Here is a 19083-nt window from a genome sequence, read left to right on the forward strand (position 1 = left end):
CAAATTCCACTTTTCTATTCTTCTGGTACCTAGTAGTTAAAGGGGGAAAGTTGTCTTTTTGAAGGTCTGGGCTACACCAGGGGAGCTCACAGGCCGTCAGGGCATCACTCCCCGCGGCACCCAGGGCTCCTGTAGTGCTAAGGACAGGACTCAGCCGCCTGCACGCAGAGCTTGCGCACTGTCTTCTGGCCCCAGAGGAGAGTACATTCAGCAGTGTATGTGTTTTAAAGTTTCGCTAAACTAAAAAAAAAAAAAGGAGATTTTATTATTAAAAACACTTAGCAACTAAAAAGTATTTACCGGTGTTTTGCATATGCATCTTAGCATGGTGGCATTCTTATTGACTATACAGTTTTTAATCATAAATAATTCAGTAGGTTTAAAAGTGCTTTCCATCGCAATAGGTAATTAATACATAGGGTTTTTTGGTTGTTGTTCAGTTTAGTTTTTTCATTTTGGGTAGAGAGTGGATTTGGGGCCACACCTAATGGTGTTGGGCATCAAACTGGGGTCTGCTATGTGCATGGCAAGTGCCTTATGCTCAGTATTATCTCATCAACCCTCAGTTTAGTTTTAATTTTTAAAAAATTGAGGGAGGAACCCAACTATGAATAACTTTGAAATTAGCATGCTTTTATAAAATAAAATTGGGAGGGGACAATAAAAATAAAATGTTAAATATTTGAGGGAATGGGTTGTTTGAGCCACACCCAGTGGTGCTTTGTGGCTATTCCTCGGTCACTGCCTATAGTGCTCCTTCTAGCAGTGTTAGGGGACCATATGGAGCTGGGGAAAGAATCTAGGGCTCCCACATGCAGGGCATGTGCTCCAGCCCTATTTCGTTTATTTTGAATGGAAAAGCTTAAGCCCCTCAAATTGATAGAATAACTCAGTCTGGGGCTAGCGTAAGAGTATAGTGGGTAAGACACTTGCCTGACAGGCAGTTGACCTGAGGTTGATCCTCTCGCACACCACATGGTCCCCCCAGGTCCTACCACGAGTGATCCCGGAGTGCTGGGTGTGGCCCAAAAACCAAAACCAAGCTAAAAAAAAAAGCTCACTCTGCTAGAAAACTGGTTGCTCTTTGAAGTAATTTTTTGCTATTTTCGTTTTGCTTTCCTACGTTTTAAAAATGATAGAGGCCAGAGAGATAGCCCAAAAGGCCGAGATGTGCTTTGCAGGTGGAATGCCGGTTGCGTTACTCATTGCAGCATGGTCACCCAAACACCACCCAGAGCAGCCCCTGAGTGCAGAGCCAGGAGTCACCCCTGAGCACCACGGGTTGTGGCCCCCAATTTACAGAAATAAAAATGCATAAAGAGTACGGGAAAATCTTGGAATAATTGTCTTTCTTACTATTTCTACATCAACCACCTCTATTTTCCATATTTCAGAGTCAGCTGCTTTGGACTTCCGTCCCAGTATTCTCTTACATTTGAATCTGGGTTGTGTCTGGACTATCCTGAATCATGTTTGTGGATTTTACAATTCCATGAGAAGCACTATTGATTGGAAGTACTTCATTCTCCTATTTCTGTCACTGGGTCAGAATTCTAAGTATGCAATTACTGTAGGGATACCTTTTTTTCTTTTTTTTGGTGCGGGTAAGTGGGGGGCTGCTGGGACACAAACCCAGGGCCTCAAACCTGAGAGGGTCATGTGGTTCTGCGCCACATTCCAACCCCCTCTTTTCCCTTCTTAGCCGCTTCTACCAGGAGGGCAGAGTTTGTGAGTTCCACAGCAATAGAAGCGCCTCAAGTTGGGCAAGAGAGATCCAGTGAGAACCTTTACAACTTAGGGTCCCTTTGTCACTCGCAGCTCCATAGCCATCTATAGATGTGCATCTCAGAAACCCATGCAGTGGTCGGAGCAGGTAGAGCACTTGCATTGTACACAGTCAACCCAGGTTCAATCCCAGCACCCATATGGTCCCTGGGCATCGTCGTGTGACACCCCCCTCCCAAAAAAAAAAAATAATAAAAACCAGAAACCTACACAATTCTTCATACACATATTGAAGAAAAAGTTGGCAGACAGACTGTGTGCTGCCCAGTGGCAGAGAGCCACCCTGCCTTGCCCCTAGGTCCAAGGGTCCCAGGCTACTTTGCCCCAGTGTCCTCCATGCATGTCTCTGGCACAGAACCTTCTAGACCCTAGCTGTTTTTTGTTTTGTTTTGTTTTTGAAGGGGCCTTACCCAGCTGTGCCAGGGTGGGGCGCTGTTCCTGGCTTTGCTCTGGAGTGACCCCTGGCAATGTTTGGGGAACCATATACATCACCCAGGATTCAAACCAGGGTCTCGGCTGCTGCTGTAGCATACAAGGAAGTGCCTTTCCTCCAGTCCTGTCTCCAGTCCCAGGCCTGAGCTTCTTAATCTGTAGGTCTGCACCCCTTGGAGTCACGTAACTGAATGTGAGGATTGTGGAACATTTCCAACAGTACAGGGTGTTTGACTGTCGGGGGCCAGGGAGACAGTACAGGGATTAAGGCACAGGCTCTGACCCGCAGCTCAAGTCAGCCAGGTAGCCCTGATGGTTCCTGACACTGTAAGACCCAAGCAGTACCCATCCTTGGGCCCTCTCAGAAATAGCCCCCAGGCTCCCTGAACACTGCTGGGTACTCTCCTCACCCCATAAAATCAACCATTATAATGGATTTTCATGTTTGTGGCAGCACTCGCCTGTGTTGTATTTCTGAGGTAAAAGGAGTCTGGAGTAGAAAGAGTTAAGAGCCCTGATCTCTGTCTCAGCCTGTCAGAAGGGGACTGCTCTTTGGTCTGCATTATCTGCTCTTGGATCTGGACTGCTAACTTAGCACAAAGCACTTCAAAATCAGTAAATATTATAGTATTACTTAGGACCATTAAGAAAATTGACCCTCAGTTAAAATCTTTTCTTTCTAAATCCCACCATCTGCTCTGCAGTAGAAGCAGGAGCTGGAGCTCAGATTGTGGCTGCTGGAGAGATGTTGTAGAGTGGAGAGGAGCGAACCTTAGAATCAGGTCAAGTGGGCCCAGGAGATACGACAGCGGGTAGGGCATTTGCCTTGCACGTGACTGATCTGGGTTCGATCCCCTGCATCTCATATGGTCCCCTGTGCACTGCCGGGAGTGATTTCTGAGTGCAGGCCAAGGGTATTGCCGGGTGTAGCCCCAAAACAGAGCAAAAGAGACCAGGTCAGACACCTTTACTGTGTTTTTAAAATTTCCCTTTTTTTTATTTAGAGGGGGGAAGACCCTGATGTCCATACACTTCTTTGTACAGTGCACGGTGCTGGGGATCATGGGGTGCCCAGGACCCCCCGGGGCTCCCTCACGCAGAATGTGTACTCTAGCCTTTGAGCCTTCCCCAAGCCTTTTGCTGACTTTTCTCTCTCTCGGTGAAAAGTCATTGATCTGCATATCATAACCACCTGCTGGAGTAATTTGTCATGTCTTTACTCCTTCTGTGGCTTCTGTAGCCTCGTGACTTAACAAACTAGCCTTACAGAATTGTGTTATATTATAGAAGGATATAAAAAATAAAAGCAGTTCTCGGTGAGATAAAGCCTACTTATATCTGAAACAACTCTTGGTGTTTTTCACGTAACCTCCCAATCCTCCTTTTACATCATTTGTTTATAGTCATTAGTGAGCAGTGAGTAAAGCAGAAAGGAGGAGGTGGGGCCCTCAGATTTGCTGGAACAAAACTGTCACAGGGCCTAAGGGACAGTGGGGCCCTTAAACTTGCACATGGCTGATCTGGGTTCAATCCCTGGCACTACATATGGTTCCCCAGCACTGCCAGAAGTGATCCAGGAGTAAGCCCTGAAATGAAAAACAAACAAACCCAGGGGCTGTAGTGATAGCACAGCGGGTAGGGCGTTTGCCTTGCACACAGCCGACCTGGGTTCAAATCCCAGCATCCCATATGGTCCCCTGAGCACCGCTAGGGGTGATTCCTGAGTGCATGAGCCAGGAGTGACCCCTGTGCATTGGTGGGTGTGACCCAAAAAGCAAAAAGAAAAAGAAAAACAAACAAACCCAGAAGATAGGTCAAGAACAACAGAGCTGGGTGGGTGGGGTGGGGGATTGCTGAACAGCAGAGCACCTACTTTTTGCATGTGGGAGGCCCTGGATTGAGCCCCTGGAGTGGCAAAAAGAAAAAGATAACTAGCTAATTGATCCAGGACGACTGCGAAATAGGAGTTTCAAGTTTCCCACCCAGAAAAAAGGGGACACAATGACTGTTAACATAGGTTTGTTCAAGAAGGGGGTAATAATTGTTTCATGTATAATCTCTTTGCAAATGGTTCTTTGAAATTGGGTAAGGCCAATTTTAATGAAAAGAGAATATATTTGGGTATTATTTTTTGACAGATGGTATATTCTGAATGGTACCTTGGGGCATTTTTCAGGGTTCTTGCTAAAAGGCTTCCACTGACCAAGCCTGGGAAGTTGGAAGCCCACTTCTGTTTCTGAAAGCATCTGACAGGAGAAGCACAGGCAAGGGTGCAGACAGGAGTGACCAGGAGGAAAGTAACATGGTTAAAAGGTAGTGCTTACAGAGTTGGGAATGGGTGACCTCCCCACATCTCCCTGTTCCGGGAGCCTGACTGTGATGACTACGAGCCGCCTCTGGTGCCGTATAAGCTCCTTAAAGGCCATGATCCAGGACCTGACCCCAAAGACATCATCCAGTTAAAAATTTAGCTCCAGCTCTGTCACCCTATTTACAATTTTAGAGTTCCTGGAGCATGTGGCCACATTTGTGGCCATGTGACACCTCATGTTCTGTACCACTGATGTACCAAGAGTAGCATGCCATATTTGATGGGGTGTAAAATAAAGGCAACTGATCTCATTCAACTGATCTCATTCAAATATATGCATATAAGACTCAACCTGTGACAATATGTTAGTAATCTCTTATACAAGAACTTAATGGCTCCAAGGTAAGATACAACAATTTTCACACACTTTCCTCTAAGAAAACCTTTTTGGATCATTTTTAGTGGGTTATTCCTAACAAGCAGTACAAAATAAATTATTTAGGATCTGCCTTTGGGCAGGTTTGGGTAGTGGTGGGAAATTTTGAAATAATAGTGGTAGGAAGGTGTAATATGTGGTGGGATTGGCGTTGGAATATTAAATTTAATAAATTATTGTGAACTAGTTGATAAAAAATAAAATTTAAATAAAGAAAGGTAGTACTAAGGGGGCTAGAGCAATAGTATAGCGGGTAGGGCATTTGCCTTTCATGCAGCCAACCGGGTTCTATCCTTTGCGTCCCATATGACCCCTGAGCAGTGCCAGGAGTAACCCCTGAGCATCACCAGGTGTGGCCCAAAAAGCCAAAAGAAGGAAAAGAAAGATAGTGCTAAGAGGTGGTCATTCATGACATGGGGTTTAACAGAACAACGCAGAAGGCCAGAGAGATTTTAGTTGGTAGAGCTCTTGCCTAGCATGTGGCTGGCCCATGTTCTATCACAGGCACCCCATATAGTCTCCTAAACCCCAGGAGTGATTGTTGAGTAGAGTCAGGAGTAAGCACTGAGCACCACGAGACATGGTCCAAAAATTTAAAAAAAAAAAAAAAAAAGACCTCCCCCCCTAAAAACAAGAAATAAAAAGCAGTGCAGGAGAGACGGTACAGAGGGACAGAGGGTAGGGTGCTTGCCTTGCAAATAACCAACCTGGGTTTTATCCCTAGCACCACACATCGATCCCCCTAAGCACATCTAGGAGTGAGCCCTGAACATTGCAGGAATGGCCCCCAAACTGGAAGAAATAAAAGTCCAGTTGTGAGGACAGATCCTTTAGAAACAATAGATAATAGAAGAAGCCGCAGTAGCAGCTAGATCAAAGGAAAGGCTCCTTTTCCATTTCTTAACAGTGCATATTCCTGGTGGCTACCAAGAGAACCTCTTTTTTGTTGTTTAAAATGGACTAATTCTGTAGATAAGTTCTTCCTGAGAGTTAACTGATTTAAAAGCTTCATATGTAGCAGTTCGTCTATAGCCGCAGTTTTTTTTTGTTTTTGTTTTTGTTTTTTTTTGCTTTTTGGGTCACACCTGGTGATGCACAGGGGTTACTTCTGGCTCTGCACTCAGGAATTACTCCTGGCGGTGCTCAGGGAACCATATGGGATGCTGGAAATTGAACCGGGATCAGCCGCGTGCAAGACAAACGACCTACCCGCTGTGCTATCGCTCCAGCTCCTAGCCACAGTGTTTCTTTTGAGAAGTAAAAGCATTTGGCCTGTTCCTGTAGTTTAACCCATGTCTCACGTATTTTCTCCTCCCAGAACTTTGGTCAGCCTTTCTGTATTTCTGTCCCTCACTTGCCTCTTCAGAGATCATGGTCTCTCCTTGCTCTTCACAACTTTCTTTCTACAAAGCTTCTCTTTTTCTCTATCCCTTCTGATCTGTCAGGCCCTCTCCCTTTGATTTCGTTGCATTACTGTTGCCCCTCTTATCTCTTTTCTGGTTCCATTTTTTTGTATTAATAAAACATTAATGCAGCTCTTAATTGTAAATTCCTATAATAGCAACTGTTCCAGGAAGTCACCTGAAATAGCCAAGAGCATCACCATATGGATAATATATAATCAACTCTTATGTCCAATAAAAGCCTTCACTATTAAGCTAATGTTTTCCTGTATGTATATTTGTTTAGTTCTTATACACTATAGTTTACAAAGTTTCATACACACATTGCCTCTGGAACAAGATGTTTTACATAGGTGGATGATCACAATATTGAAATTAAACTATTTGGGCAATGGTGGGGTGGGGTAGAGATTATCACACACAGCAGTGTTGGGACTCAGTGATGCTTGGGGCCTTCTCGTGAAGGGCAAACTCATGACATCCAAATACCGCTCAGTGTAGTGCTTCGTCTCACACCTTTTCTTTCTCTATTGTTGTAGGTAAGAAGTGGCCCTTCTCCTCCTCTTGGTATTCTGCCCTTCCTCCACCTCCCTGTGTCTGATCTGTTCTGGGATCAGGAAGCCCAGGGGCCTAGTCAAGTTTGCGTTGGAACACTGCTTCTAGCACTTGACCATAGAAGCATCTATTTGGATGGCTTATGAGCCTTCTTTGTGTTTCAACGTCTTGATTCCATTTTTTAAAAAATTTTTCTTGGGTTAAATGAGTGTTTTAACTCTTACTTTTTGTTTGTGGGGTGGGGGGTGGGGGCGACGCTGCCCAGCTGTGCTCAGGGTTTTCTCCTGACTCAGCTCAAGGATCACTCATGGTGGGGCTCAGGGGATTACATGGGATACTGGGAATTGAACCTGGGTTGACCACGTGCAAGGCAAGCACCCTACCCACTGTTCTATCACTCCAGCCCCGACACATCTTGATTCTTGACTATGTAGATAACCGTACGCTACACCTCACTCACCTAGACATTAAAATCTCATCACAGGAATTTCTAATAATGCTGTGATGTTTCAAGGACTATTTGATCAAGTTGTTCACAACCAATTATTACACTTCCTACCAAATAATGGAATGGAGTACTGATTATGTTTTACATGTTTTGGTAAACTTGAAACTTCTGTTTCAAGTTTTTATCTTTGTATCTACAACCAAGATGATAGACGGTTTTGCAATTAAATACAGGGATTCTCTCTGTTTCCCAGTTCATTTGTTTGCATGATTATAAAATACAGGAGTGACTTTTGTACATTGTAAACATGTTAGAAAGGAATGAAAGTGAAGTTGTTCTTTTGTTTGGGAGATTTTTTTTTTTACGCTATAAGCAGTAACAAGAAGTCTCACAATGGAGACATTATTGGTGCCCACTCGAGCAAATTGATGAACAACGAGACAACAGTGCTACAGTGCTACACTATAAATAAAAAACACTAACACCCAAATTGGTACCCATGCCTTTCTCCACACCACTTTGTTTGCTACCCTAAGGATCTAGAAAAATGACTGCAGACTCTTGACACTTGTATTGAACTAGTTTATTGTTTAGTTTACATAGAATCCTACAACTTAAAGACTCAAAAAGGTTAGAGACCGGGGCTGGAACAATAGCACAATGGGTAGGGCATTTGCCTTGTATGTGGCCAACCCAGGTTCAATTCCCAGCATCCTATATGGTCCCCTAAGCACCACCAGGGGTAATTCCTGAGTGCAGAGCCAGGAGTAACCCCTGTGCATCGCCGGGTGTGACCCAAAAAGAAAAAAAAAGGGCTAGAGGCCATCTGGACTACTATTTTTAGTAAGAAAATAGATTCTGGGACTGGAGTGATAGTACAGTAGGTAGCGTGCTTACCTTGCCATGACAGATCTCTGGCACCCCGTAGGAATCCCTGAGCACTGCTGGGTGTGACCCCAAAAATATTAGAAAAAAAAATAGTGGTGGTTTGCAGTTCTGATTTTCTTTTCCCATTGTAATCCCCTGCATTAACATAGAGCTTTATGTTTCTAAGACACTCCTAAGTGTCTTTTGAATCTGGGTCCTTTGAGTCTCATGCTACGTAATAGATGGTCGAGAGAGTTTTACTCTTCCTGGTTTACAGAGAAGGAGACAGTCTCAGGGTAAGGATTTGGCCACATTTTAGTTCTTTCCCAACAGAGTCTGTCTCTAGCCTAGCCTGTGCTTTCCTTGAACCTTGATTATTTCAAACTATTTTTGTTTTATGTGCAAATTCATTTAGAGTTAAGTGGGCTCAAGGAATGGTTTCTGTTTTGGGTCCTGAGACCAGGGAAGGTGATTTTCTTTGCCCCTTAGATGTGACCTCTCTGAAATCTTGACATTTCCTTACTTTCCTTCTTCCAGGATGCTCAAAGTGGCATCTCATTGCCACTCAAGTCCAAAGCAGCCACACCCCGCCATCTTCCAGCCAAATGCCAAGAAGGTCAGCTGCTTCCCAGAGCAGGGACCGGCTGCTAATCGCTGACATGCACTCTGGATGGCACTGGGTGCTGTAGATACCCCCTTTTGTTCATAGATATTTCAGACTCCCCCTTTTAGCTAATCGCTGCCCCCTAGGTTATCTGTTACACCAGTGAGAGTCAAACTGCTCATCTCTTCTCATTGTTAGTTGAAAAAACGTCTCCAGGGTTTGGGGAGTGGCTAACTGGAAGGGCCTGAGCACGTGTCCTATCTGCAGGAGCCCTGGGTCCATCCCCGGCACTTGCCTGCTGACAGAGCACAGCGGGAAAGCGCCTGGCCCACAGGTGTGGGAAGCCTGGCACCCACCCAGGGAAGGAAGCAACTTGCTTTCTGTTCTGTTTTTGCTTTCCTTCCCCGGTGAGGTGTGGCCCGCTGTGCGGCGCTCACTGGGGATGTGGCGCTGGCGTCTGTGCTCAGGGCAGAGCAGCAGGCGCTGCTGTTCTTGCGCTTGCCTTCTGTTCCAGGTCCAAGGACAGAAGTCGCCCACAGCTGTAGGGAGGTTGAAAGTCACTGGTCCAGCGCCTTGGTTAGAACTGCTGGTCTGTGGGCAGGAATGCAGATAGATGCTGGCTCTCAGACATAAAAAGACTGATGAAAACTCGGCCAGAGAGATAGCCCAAGGGCTAAGGTGTTGACTTGCATTCAACTGACCCCCAGTGTGATCCCCAGCACCATGTAGGTTCCTTGGCCACCACCAGGAATTGCCCCTGACCACTGTGTGTGGTTCAAACATGCAGAGTGTTTGGTTTTGTTTCAGGCCCACACTGTTCTGGGCTCAGGGATTACTTGTGATGGGCTCAGGAGGACCGTACGGCGTGCCAGGGATTGAACTTGGGTTAGCCACATGCAAGGCAAACACCCATACCTGCTGTACTGTCACTCCCACCTGAGAATGCAGTGGTTGAGGCACTTACTGTGCATGCTGCTGACTCATGGTCTCCTGATCCCTGACGGGACTATTCCCTGAGCGCAGAGCCTGGAGAAAGCCTTGAGCACCGTTGGATATGGCCCCCAAACTCACCAAAACAAACAGAAAAGCCCAATGCTTTAGAACACTTTGATTTCTTACTTTCTGGGTGCACACTCGGTGGTGCGTGGGAGCTGCTCCCAGCGTGGTGCTCAGAGATTCCATGCAATGCCAGAGATTGAACCTGCTGTGCTCTAGCCCTTTGAGCTATCCTTCTGGCCCTGGAGAACTAGAACTTTTTCCTTTGTTGTTTTTTCAATACCAGGGCTTGAACCCAGGATCTCACACATGTCAGGCAAGTGCTCCACTGCTGTACTCCTGGACTGTATTTTAGGGAACTTGCTAATTTTGACTTTTGGGTGGGGGGAGCACACCTCACAGTGCTTGGGCTGTTCCAGGCTCGGGGTCACTCCTGGCAGTGGTGGGGGTTCATGCGATAGCCAGGAATAGAATTCAGGGGCCTCACGTGCAGGGCAAGTGCTCTACTGCCGAGCCAGATCCCAACCACTCCCTATTTCGGGACTCTGTCAAGGCCACAGCTCAGCTTTCCTTTCAGTAGAGCTGTGTTCCCTGGATGACTTATTTCCTCCTGCCTGGCTGGAGAAGGCCTAACATCATCCCTTCCATCCTGTCCTTTCTCTTCAGGAGACAGTTCCCATCACACTCCCCCAGTGAGAGAAGAATTCATTTTCTCTGTCTCAGACTCCGCAGGCAAAAGCTCTTGCTTGAATCGGGGAACAATCTCGGCTAGTCTAGGCTGACGCCTAGATTAAGATACTCCTATTAGGGGGCTGGAGAGATAGTATAGAGGTTAAGTCTTTTATTTGGGGGCGGGTGGTGGGAGTTGCGCCACACTCAGCTGGTGCTCATGGATTATTCCTGGCTCTGTACTCAGGGGTCATTCTTGGTGGTGCTCAGGACTATATGTGGTGCCAGGGATCAAACCCAAGTCTGCCATGTGCCAGTCAAGTGCCTTACCTATTGTATTGTCACTCCAGTCCTGAGGTTAAGGCAAATTTTAGATAGACTTTTGCCTGCTGTGAATCTTGGCTATGGCTTATTAGAGTCCATGTTTTTGAGAGGAAACCTACTGAACAGGAAGCCAGGTAGTACGGGGTTAAGGAGCTTGCCTTGCATGCTGCCAACCCCAATGTGATTCCCGGCACCCTTGAGCATCGCCAAGAAAGACCCTGAGCACAGAGCCAAGGGTGCCCTCAGATGCCCTCGAGAAAAGATACTGGATAGACAGATTATGTGTTTAAAAAATAAATAAATTGGGGCTGGAGAGATAGCACAGCGGGTTGGGCGTTTGCCTTGCACACGGCCGACCCGGGTTCAAATCCCAGCATCCCATATGGTCCCCTGAGCACAGCCAGGGGTAATTCCTGAGTACAAAGCCAGGAGTAACCCCTGTGCATCGCCAGGTGTGACCCAAAAAGCAAAATAAATAAATAAATAAATAAATAAATTCTGGGGCCGGAGCAACAGTACAGTGAGTAAGGCATCCTGTAATGTCCTTGAGCATTGCCAGGAGTGATCCCTGAGTTCAGGGTCAGAAGTAACCCCCTGAGCAGCACTGGAGCCCCCCAAAAAACCCAAGAAAATAAACAGATATGTTCTTACCAGAAATCATTTGGGAATCTGGCTCGTAGGAGTAAAAGTATTACAAATGTGATGGATTCTCATGGAAAAACTTGGGAAATACTTGGAGGCCTGCTGTTTTTACTCTATTAAGTCGGAACAATAATGAGGCCACATTCCAAGTTTTAACTGATTTACCTTTGGGTGAAATACAGCTGATTTTTTTTAACTTTTAGAAATACTATTATTGGGGGGTCAGAGAGGTAGGAAAGTGGGTAGAGTGCTTTCCTTGCACACAGCCATCCTGATTCCATCCGTGGTTCATTCCTTGGCACCGCATAATCCCCCTAGCCGTGCCAGGATGATCTCTAAGCTGAGTATCATCGGGAGTAGCCCCTGAGCATTGCTGGTGTGGCCTTGAACAACAAAATTACTATGGGGTGGGCATGTGGGGAGGTGACTCGAGTGGTAAACACAGGCTCTGAATTTTGTTCCTGGTATGTGTTCCCCTCAAGTACCCTCCGGCCCCCAGCACACACACCTCTCCCAGCACTGCCGTCAGGAGGGCCCTCGTGGCCCCCTAGCACTGCCAGGTCTGAGCACCACCTGGAGTGAGCATTGCCCTAAACAGTCAGCCATGGAGCCGGCTGGGGATGGGAGCATGTGCTTTGCGTGCCAGAAGCCCAGGGTCAGTCTATGGTAACACAGGGTCCCATGAGCAACACTGTGTTTCCAAACTATGAATATATCTATATATATATATAGATATATATATACATATATATACGTATATATTAGTATACACATAACTTTCTGTGTTTTCAGGGCTTCATATAATAAACATATTCTTAAAATTCTGTATTGAAGATTTATCTAAAGGAAGATACTCAGCAGATAAATAGCTTAATCCATGTTCTCAAAGATGTATTTATAATGGTGTTTTTTTTTTTTTTTTTGAGGGGTAGCGCACACCAAATGGTACTTTCAGTTCGACTTCTGGCAGTGCTGGGGGGCCTTGCAATGCAGGGGATAGTGCCAGGTCTCCTGCATGCCAAGCTTGTGCTTAGTCATTTGAGCTGTCTCTCGAGCAGGACAATCTTTAAGTCAAGTCAGGGGGCTGGGGATGGTAGAAGGCTTGCCATGGAGGTATTTGGCCCAGAGTGCCATCCCTGGCACCGCCTATGTGCAGTCCTGGCATTGCCGTAACCATAGAAGGGGCATTAGGGTGGGGAGGTAGCTCTATGGTCTAACTGAAGGCTTTGCATGTGGAAGACCCAGGTCTCATTCCCTGAGCACTGCCAGGAGCAACCCCTCAAGCTCCATACCGAGTGTGGCTTCAAAGCAAAACAGCCAGAAAGGACCAGGGGGGTTGGGGATGGGGTACGGGGATTTTTTTTTTTTTTTTTGTAAGTTGAGAACTAGAGAGAGTACAGCAGGTAGGCTATTTGCCTTGCACTTGGCTGACCCAGGTTCTGTCTCCAATGCTGCAGCACGACGTAAAGTCCTCTAAGCTGCTGGGAGTGATCCCTGAGCACACTAAGAAGTCTGGATGTGGCTTGTTGGTAGAGGACTTAGACTGGATTTGAGCATAAGCGTCATGCAGTCACAGGTTGAATTGAACGCACCCACTGTTTCCCACCTCAGCCCTCCTCCCAACATCCCCTCTCCCTCTCCCCCCTCTTAATTTTTTTGCTTTTTTTTTTTGAGGGGGGGTCACACCTGGCGATGCACAGGGTTCACTCCTGGCTCTGCACTCAGGAGATTACCCCTGGCAGTGCTCAGGGGACCATATGAGATACTGGGAATCAAATCCAGGTCAGCCGTATGCAAGGCAAACGCTGTGCTATTGCTCTAGCCCACTCTTCCCCCTCTCCCTCTCTCCTCTTCTTTCTCCTTTCTCTCTCTCGGTGACACACACGTTGAGTTGAACCCAAGCACCAGACCATGTCCTAACCCTCCTCCCCACCATTCTCCTTCCCTCCCTCCCCGCCCTTACACACACACACACACACACACACACACACACAAACAAACAGAATCCACCATCACACACATACACACACAAACAGAATCCACCATCACACACACAGAGTTAGAAGTCCACACCAGCCTCAAAGCCTGGCCCCCCAGTGGCTGTGCTCATTGACCGCCTTGAGACCGGAGATCCTCCATCCCCTGAGAGGTGAGGCGCTTTGTCCTCTCGCTGCTTTTGAAGATCGTTGAAAGGAATCAAACGCAATTTCCTTCTCACTCAGATCTCAAAGGGGAAGCTCTTTTTAAATCGGAGCATTTTATTGCTGTTTTTACACTTCTCGTGTCTCTCCTCCGAGAGAGAAGCATGCTAGACTCCGTGTGAGCTGCTGGGCGCAGGCTGCCGTGACTCAGCAGAGCGGGGTGCGAGGCCGCCACACACGAGCTCTCCTGCCCTGATGAGCTGGCTCACCTGTGGAGCCCATTGACATTTAGGTCTTTTTCTTTCTTTCTTTCTTTTTTTAATTTAATCTCATCAGCACTCCAACCCCTCCCCATGACTCCAGTATTTCAGACTCTTGCACATGAGAAATCCAAATATGGGCAGACAAAAGTAAAGTGACTGACTGTGACACAACCCTGGTCTACATCTCTTACTTGCACAGCATTGTCAGAGCCCCATCGGGTAGATGTCCAAGGGCCAAGATACCCACTCTGGGTAAGGTGGGTTGCTCCCTTTTCATCACCAACCAGTAAGTCCTGAGTCTTAAGTGTGCAGTTATGCTATTTCTTACGACTGAACCAACTGCAAAAAACTATTGTATACGTGATTATTTCAAATTAAACCCTGGCATCAACATAGCTGATTTGTTGTAATTCAGTTAACTAAGAAATTGAACAACCATGATCTCTTTTGAATCTTTCAAATTGACCTACAACAACTTCTTGGGGGCCAGGGATTCATCCAGTTCAGCCTGGAGCATTTGCCATTGTATAAGGCCTGGGCTCTGTCCCCAACCAAGGTAGGAAGGATCCATCAATCAATTGCTTCCTGGGGCTTGGGAACAGGCAGTTCAGTGGATGGGACATCTGCCTTGCAGGCACGAGGCCTCGGGTCTGACCCCATCACTGCGTTACCTGTCACTCGAGATCTTGGCAGTGGTACTCTGTGTGATCTCTAGCACCAAAACTGCCACTGGTAGTACACCATCCAGACAGCAGAAGGGAGCGGGGTGGAGGATGACTTCGTGGCTGAAAGTGCCTACAAGCTTGAGCCTCCCTTAGTCCCCCACCCCCGGTTTTGTCCCCAGTGTCTCCCAGTGGCTCTGTTGTCTGGGACCCCCAGGTGCCAATGCAGAGTGCGGGGCCAGGAGCGTGCAGGGTCTGCAGCACAAAGGCCCTGGCCCCCTCCCATGAGCACCCCAGCCAGATGAGCAACAGCAACAAAGGGAAAAAGAGGCGGGAGAGGGGGAAAGCAGGGAGTGGGGGGGGGGCAGCAGAGAAGAACCTTACAATTCTTAGAAGTACATAGTTGGTGAAAATCTAGTACACTGAAAGTTAGGCTTTGAAAGAAAAGCATTAGTAGTGTTAATTATTTTGGTTTGGTTTGGGGTTAGGAGGCATACCTGGCAGTGCTCTGGGGCTACTCCTGGTGGTGCTTGGAGGTCATAAAGCGTTAGGATTTTTTTCCCAGTAATTAAATGTTAAAGTTTGAGGAATAAATTAGCTTATAGATAATACACTCATAATACATCATCTGAGAATATGTAGCTGTTTTGTTTTCACTTGTTCCTTTCTTCTTAGCCCTTGAGTACAAAAACGAAGTTGCAGTTAAATGAAGAAAGTCAATAAAAATGAAAAAAAGCAGATGAAAATAGTATCTTTTTGGGCCTGAGATGAGGCTCAGGGAGTAGAGCACGTGCCTGCCTGTGGAGGTCACCAGGTTGGATCTCCAGCACCACATGGCCGCTGGGCGCCGGGCATGTGTCCTTGGTGGTCCCCAGAACACAGCCCAAGTGGCAGAAGTGGCCCTGGGCCCCCAGGCAGAGTGGCTGCTTTCTCCCACAACTCTTCAGTGCCAGGAATCCGAGCCAGTGCCTCATGCATGCAGGACACGTTCTCTGCCGCTGAGCCACGCGCCTGGCAAGACTTGTATTTATTTATTGGTTCAGGGGTTACCCCTGGCTCTGCTCTTAGGAACTACTCCTGAGGTGCTCAGGGGACCATATGGGATGCTGGGGCTTGAACCTGGTTTGACTGCTGTGCTATCACTCAGGCCCCAAAACTTCTTTTTAACTCCAGGCGAGGGGAGGGGTCAGCTAACAGTCATCCTGGAAGCTGGGCTCCGTGGACCATGACGTGCTAGGGTGAACTTGGGGTTCCCACATGTAAAGTACATACTGTAGCCCCTTGAGCCATTTCTCCAACCAGTAGGACTGTTCTTAGGAATAGATTAGTGGGGAGGACCACCAGGTGTAGCCAAATCCCTCCCTCAAAAAAAACAATAGCTTGTGGGGGGCTGGAGAAAGTGGACAGGAGTAAGGAGCTTGCCTTGCTTGCAGCAGACACTAATTTCCTTGGCACTGCATGGTCCCCAAGCTCTGCCGGGGGTCACCCTAGCACCAGTCAGTGTGTGGGGGGCCCAAAACAAAGAACAGCTGAGGGGTTGGACAGCGCAGTGGATGGGGGTGGGGGGGTGGGGGGGGTGGGGCGCTTTGCATGAGGGGCCTGTGCGTGATACTGGCACCACAGGGCCCCCTGGTAAACACCAGGAGTGAGCCCCAGGCAGAGTTGGGAGTAGCCCCCACACACTACCAGGTCTGGTAACCCCCAGAAAGCAATAGAAAGAGTTCCCACTGTGGAAAAGGCTTGTACAGGGAATTTGGGAATTGGTAGGCTGGGCCTAGTGAAGTAGGTGGTTAGTTTATGATCACATGCAAGAAGTAAAGAGATTGTGCTTTTCTGCAAAAAGCATCTAAATATATCTAAAAATTTTGTGTGACCACCAGATCTGTAATGTGTGATGGCAGAAGGGTATTTTATTCCTTAGAATGCATAGAAAATTTTTCCAAATCCTGTCACAATGTCAGAAGTTCTTCAGTTTAGTTACAGAGCCTGAAATAGTTTTTGTTTCTTGTGTCTGTTTTTGGGCCACACCCAGCTGTGCTCAGGACTTGCTCCTAGCTCTGGGCTCAGGGAACTATATGGGGGTCCCGGGGACATAATTCAGGCCTTTGGTCAGTCACATGCTCGGCAAGAGCTTTACCTGCCTTACTGTTGCTCTGGTCCTGTGTGTTTTTTTTTTTTTTTTTTAAATTAGTCGTAGGGTCCACCCCTACCAGTACACCCGTGCTGGGAGGATTTGGAGACTGCTGTGGGCCACATCCACCCGTGCTTAGGGGGCATGCAGTGTCAGGGATTGAACCCAGGGCCTCACAAGTATAAGGCAAGTGCTGTGTCACTTGAGCTACACCCCTAGCCTTAATCTGAATATTTTTTCTAGGTCAGGCACCTATGCCCCATGGTGCTGGGGTGGGCCATGGCACGGCTTTGTCCCAGTGACTACGGGCTGAATAAACAATGCTTGAGCCCGGAAATGCTCATGAACACCAGTGCCACAACCCAGGTTGCTGGGGGCTCTCACGCTATGCAGTGTGGGTGGGAGTGCACATGTTTGTGCAGTGCTGGACGTGTAACTACTTAGGGCCTCCCACATGAGCCACATGCTGGCCCCCTGTCCCTAGTGTGTGAGGAGGTTTGGGGGGAAGGAGGAGGTGGTAAGGAGGTCCATCCACACCCACAGTGCTCAGGAATCACTCCTGGCTATGAGCTCAGGGATCACTCCTGGTGAGGCTGAGGGGACAGTATGGGGTGCTGGGAGTCAGTGCATGCTGGGTACGCACCTGAACCACTGTACCCTCTTGCTAGCCCCTTAATGTGCATTTTTAAAAGCCATCCTATGACTTTTCTGCCTTCTATTTAAAGACTTTGATGAAGGCGGTTTGTTTTAGGCTTGATATTTGGCCTGTTGCTTTAACAGTGCCTGTTATAGGTCCCTTATATTTAGATGGGCTCTCCCTTTTTATGCTCCAATTTATTTATTTATTTAAGTTTGCTTTTTTGGGTCACACCTGGCGATGCACAGGGGTCACTCCTGGCTCTTCGCTCAGGAATTACTCCTGGCGGTGCTCAGGGGACCAAATGGGATGCTGAAAGTCAAACCCAGTCAGCCGCGTGCAAGGCAAACGCCCTACCCGCTCTGCTATTGCTCCAGTCCTTTTATGCTCCAATTTAAATACCATGTTGCAGTGTAACAGGTAGAGGTTTGGGGAGGGGAGGGTTGTTTTGTTTTAGGGCCACACGCAGCAATGCTCAAGAGTCACTCATGGCTCTGCACTCAGGAACCTCTCCTGGCATTACTCAGGGGACCATATGGGATGCTGGGGATTGAACCCAGGTTGGCCATATGTAAGGCAAACACCCTCCCACCTCTCCGGCCCAAGTACAGGATTTTTTTTTTTTTTTTTTTTTTTTTTTTTGCTTTTTTGGGTCACACCTGGCGATGCACAGGGGTTACTCCTGGCTCTGCACTCAGGAATTACTCCTGGCGGTGCTCAGGGGACCATATGGGATGCTTGGGATTTGAACCCGGGTCGGCCGCGTGCAAGGCAAACGCCCTACCCGCTGTGCTATCGCTCCAGCCCCACAAGTACAGGATTTTTAAGAGATAAACATTCACTGGTCTACCTGGAGTTTTATTACTGCTGTCGCCCAGGCCCTTGTGCTCCCTCCTTTTCTAGAGTTTTCTCCTTAGTTTTCTAGAGTTTCCTCCTGTCCTGCTCCGTTCCTTGCCTTGCTGGGTTCCCAGTCCAGACCTGCACCACACCCGGCCCACCCAGGCCCTCGCAGTGTCTCCCACGGGACACAGGCGCTCTTCTCTGGGCCGACTCTCCCCTTACTCAGTTGACTTGCCAAAAACATATTTTTGTCTTTCAGTTATGCTTTTGAAGTGCATTATCTTCTCCCATCAAATTGAAAGCCAGGCATTGAGAGTTTTAATTGAGGTTTCAAACATCCATGTCTTTCTCCATCGAAAGTGCATTTCTTTGGGGCGGTCAGAGGAAGGGAGTGTTGTAATGACTTGGATGAATGTCAGACTCTGTAAGTCCTGAATGGTCAGCAATTTCCCCCCTAAAGTCCCCCTTTTCAGTTGTCCTTTTTCTTTTCTCCTTATAGTGGACATTTGGGAGCAATAAAAATAAGAAGAAAGGAAAGGCCAGAAAAATAGAGAAGAAAGGAACCATGAAGAAGCAGGCCAACAAAACTGCCTCCTCAGGCAGTTCGGACAAAGACAGTTCAGCCGAGAGCTCGGCCCCTGAGGAAGGTGAGCGCCGCGGCCCAGGCCGGGAGGGAGCGCTCTGTCCATCCGGTCAGCGAGAGGCCCGGAGCCGCTACGGCAGGGGGGACCAAGGAGGTAGCTGAGAGGCAGAGAATGGCCTGGAGGTGACCAGGCTTCAGCCCCTAGCACCACAGGATGGCAAAGCGAGAGGACAGGCCTGTGTCCATCGAAGCCTCCGCTTCATTGCAGTGGGCCACCACCTTGTCAGGGGCTGTGCATCCTTGGAGGATTTGAAGCAGGACAGATATGTGCGTTCTGCAGGGCGGTGCAGGGCC

The 19083-nt window shown here is 47.7% G+C and overlaps 1 protein-coding gene across 1 annotated transcript in view; it reads left to right on the forward strand.

Moving 5' to 3' along the window:
• RTF1 (RTF1 homolog, Paf1/RNA polymerase II complex component) overlaps positions 1–19083 on the forward strand; it is a 57226-nt gene that overhangs the window by 12516 nt on the left and 25627 nt on the right. Inside the window, exon 3 of the mRNA XM_055131481.1 lies at positions 18646–18793. Coding sequence (XP_054987456.1) covers positions 18646–18793 — 148 coding nt within the window. The remainder of the gene's footprint in view (positions 1–18645; positions 18794–19083) is intronic.

This window comes from Sorex araneus, chromosome 3, assembly GCF_027595985.1.
Source record: "Sorex araneus isolate mSorAra2 chromosome 3, mSorAra2.pri, whole genome shotgun sequence".
In the NCBI taxonomy this organism is placed as follows: Eukaryota; Metazoa; Chordata; class Mammalia; order Eulipotyphla; family Soricidae; genus Sorex; species Sorex araneus.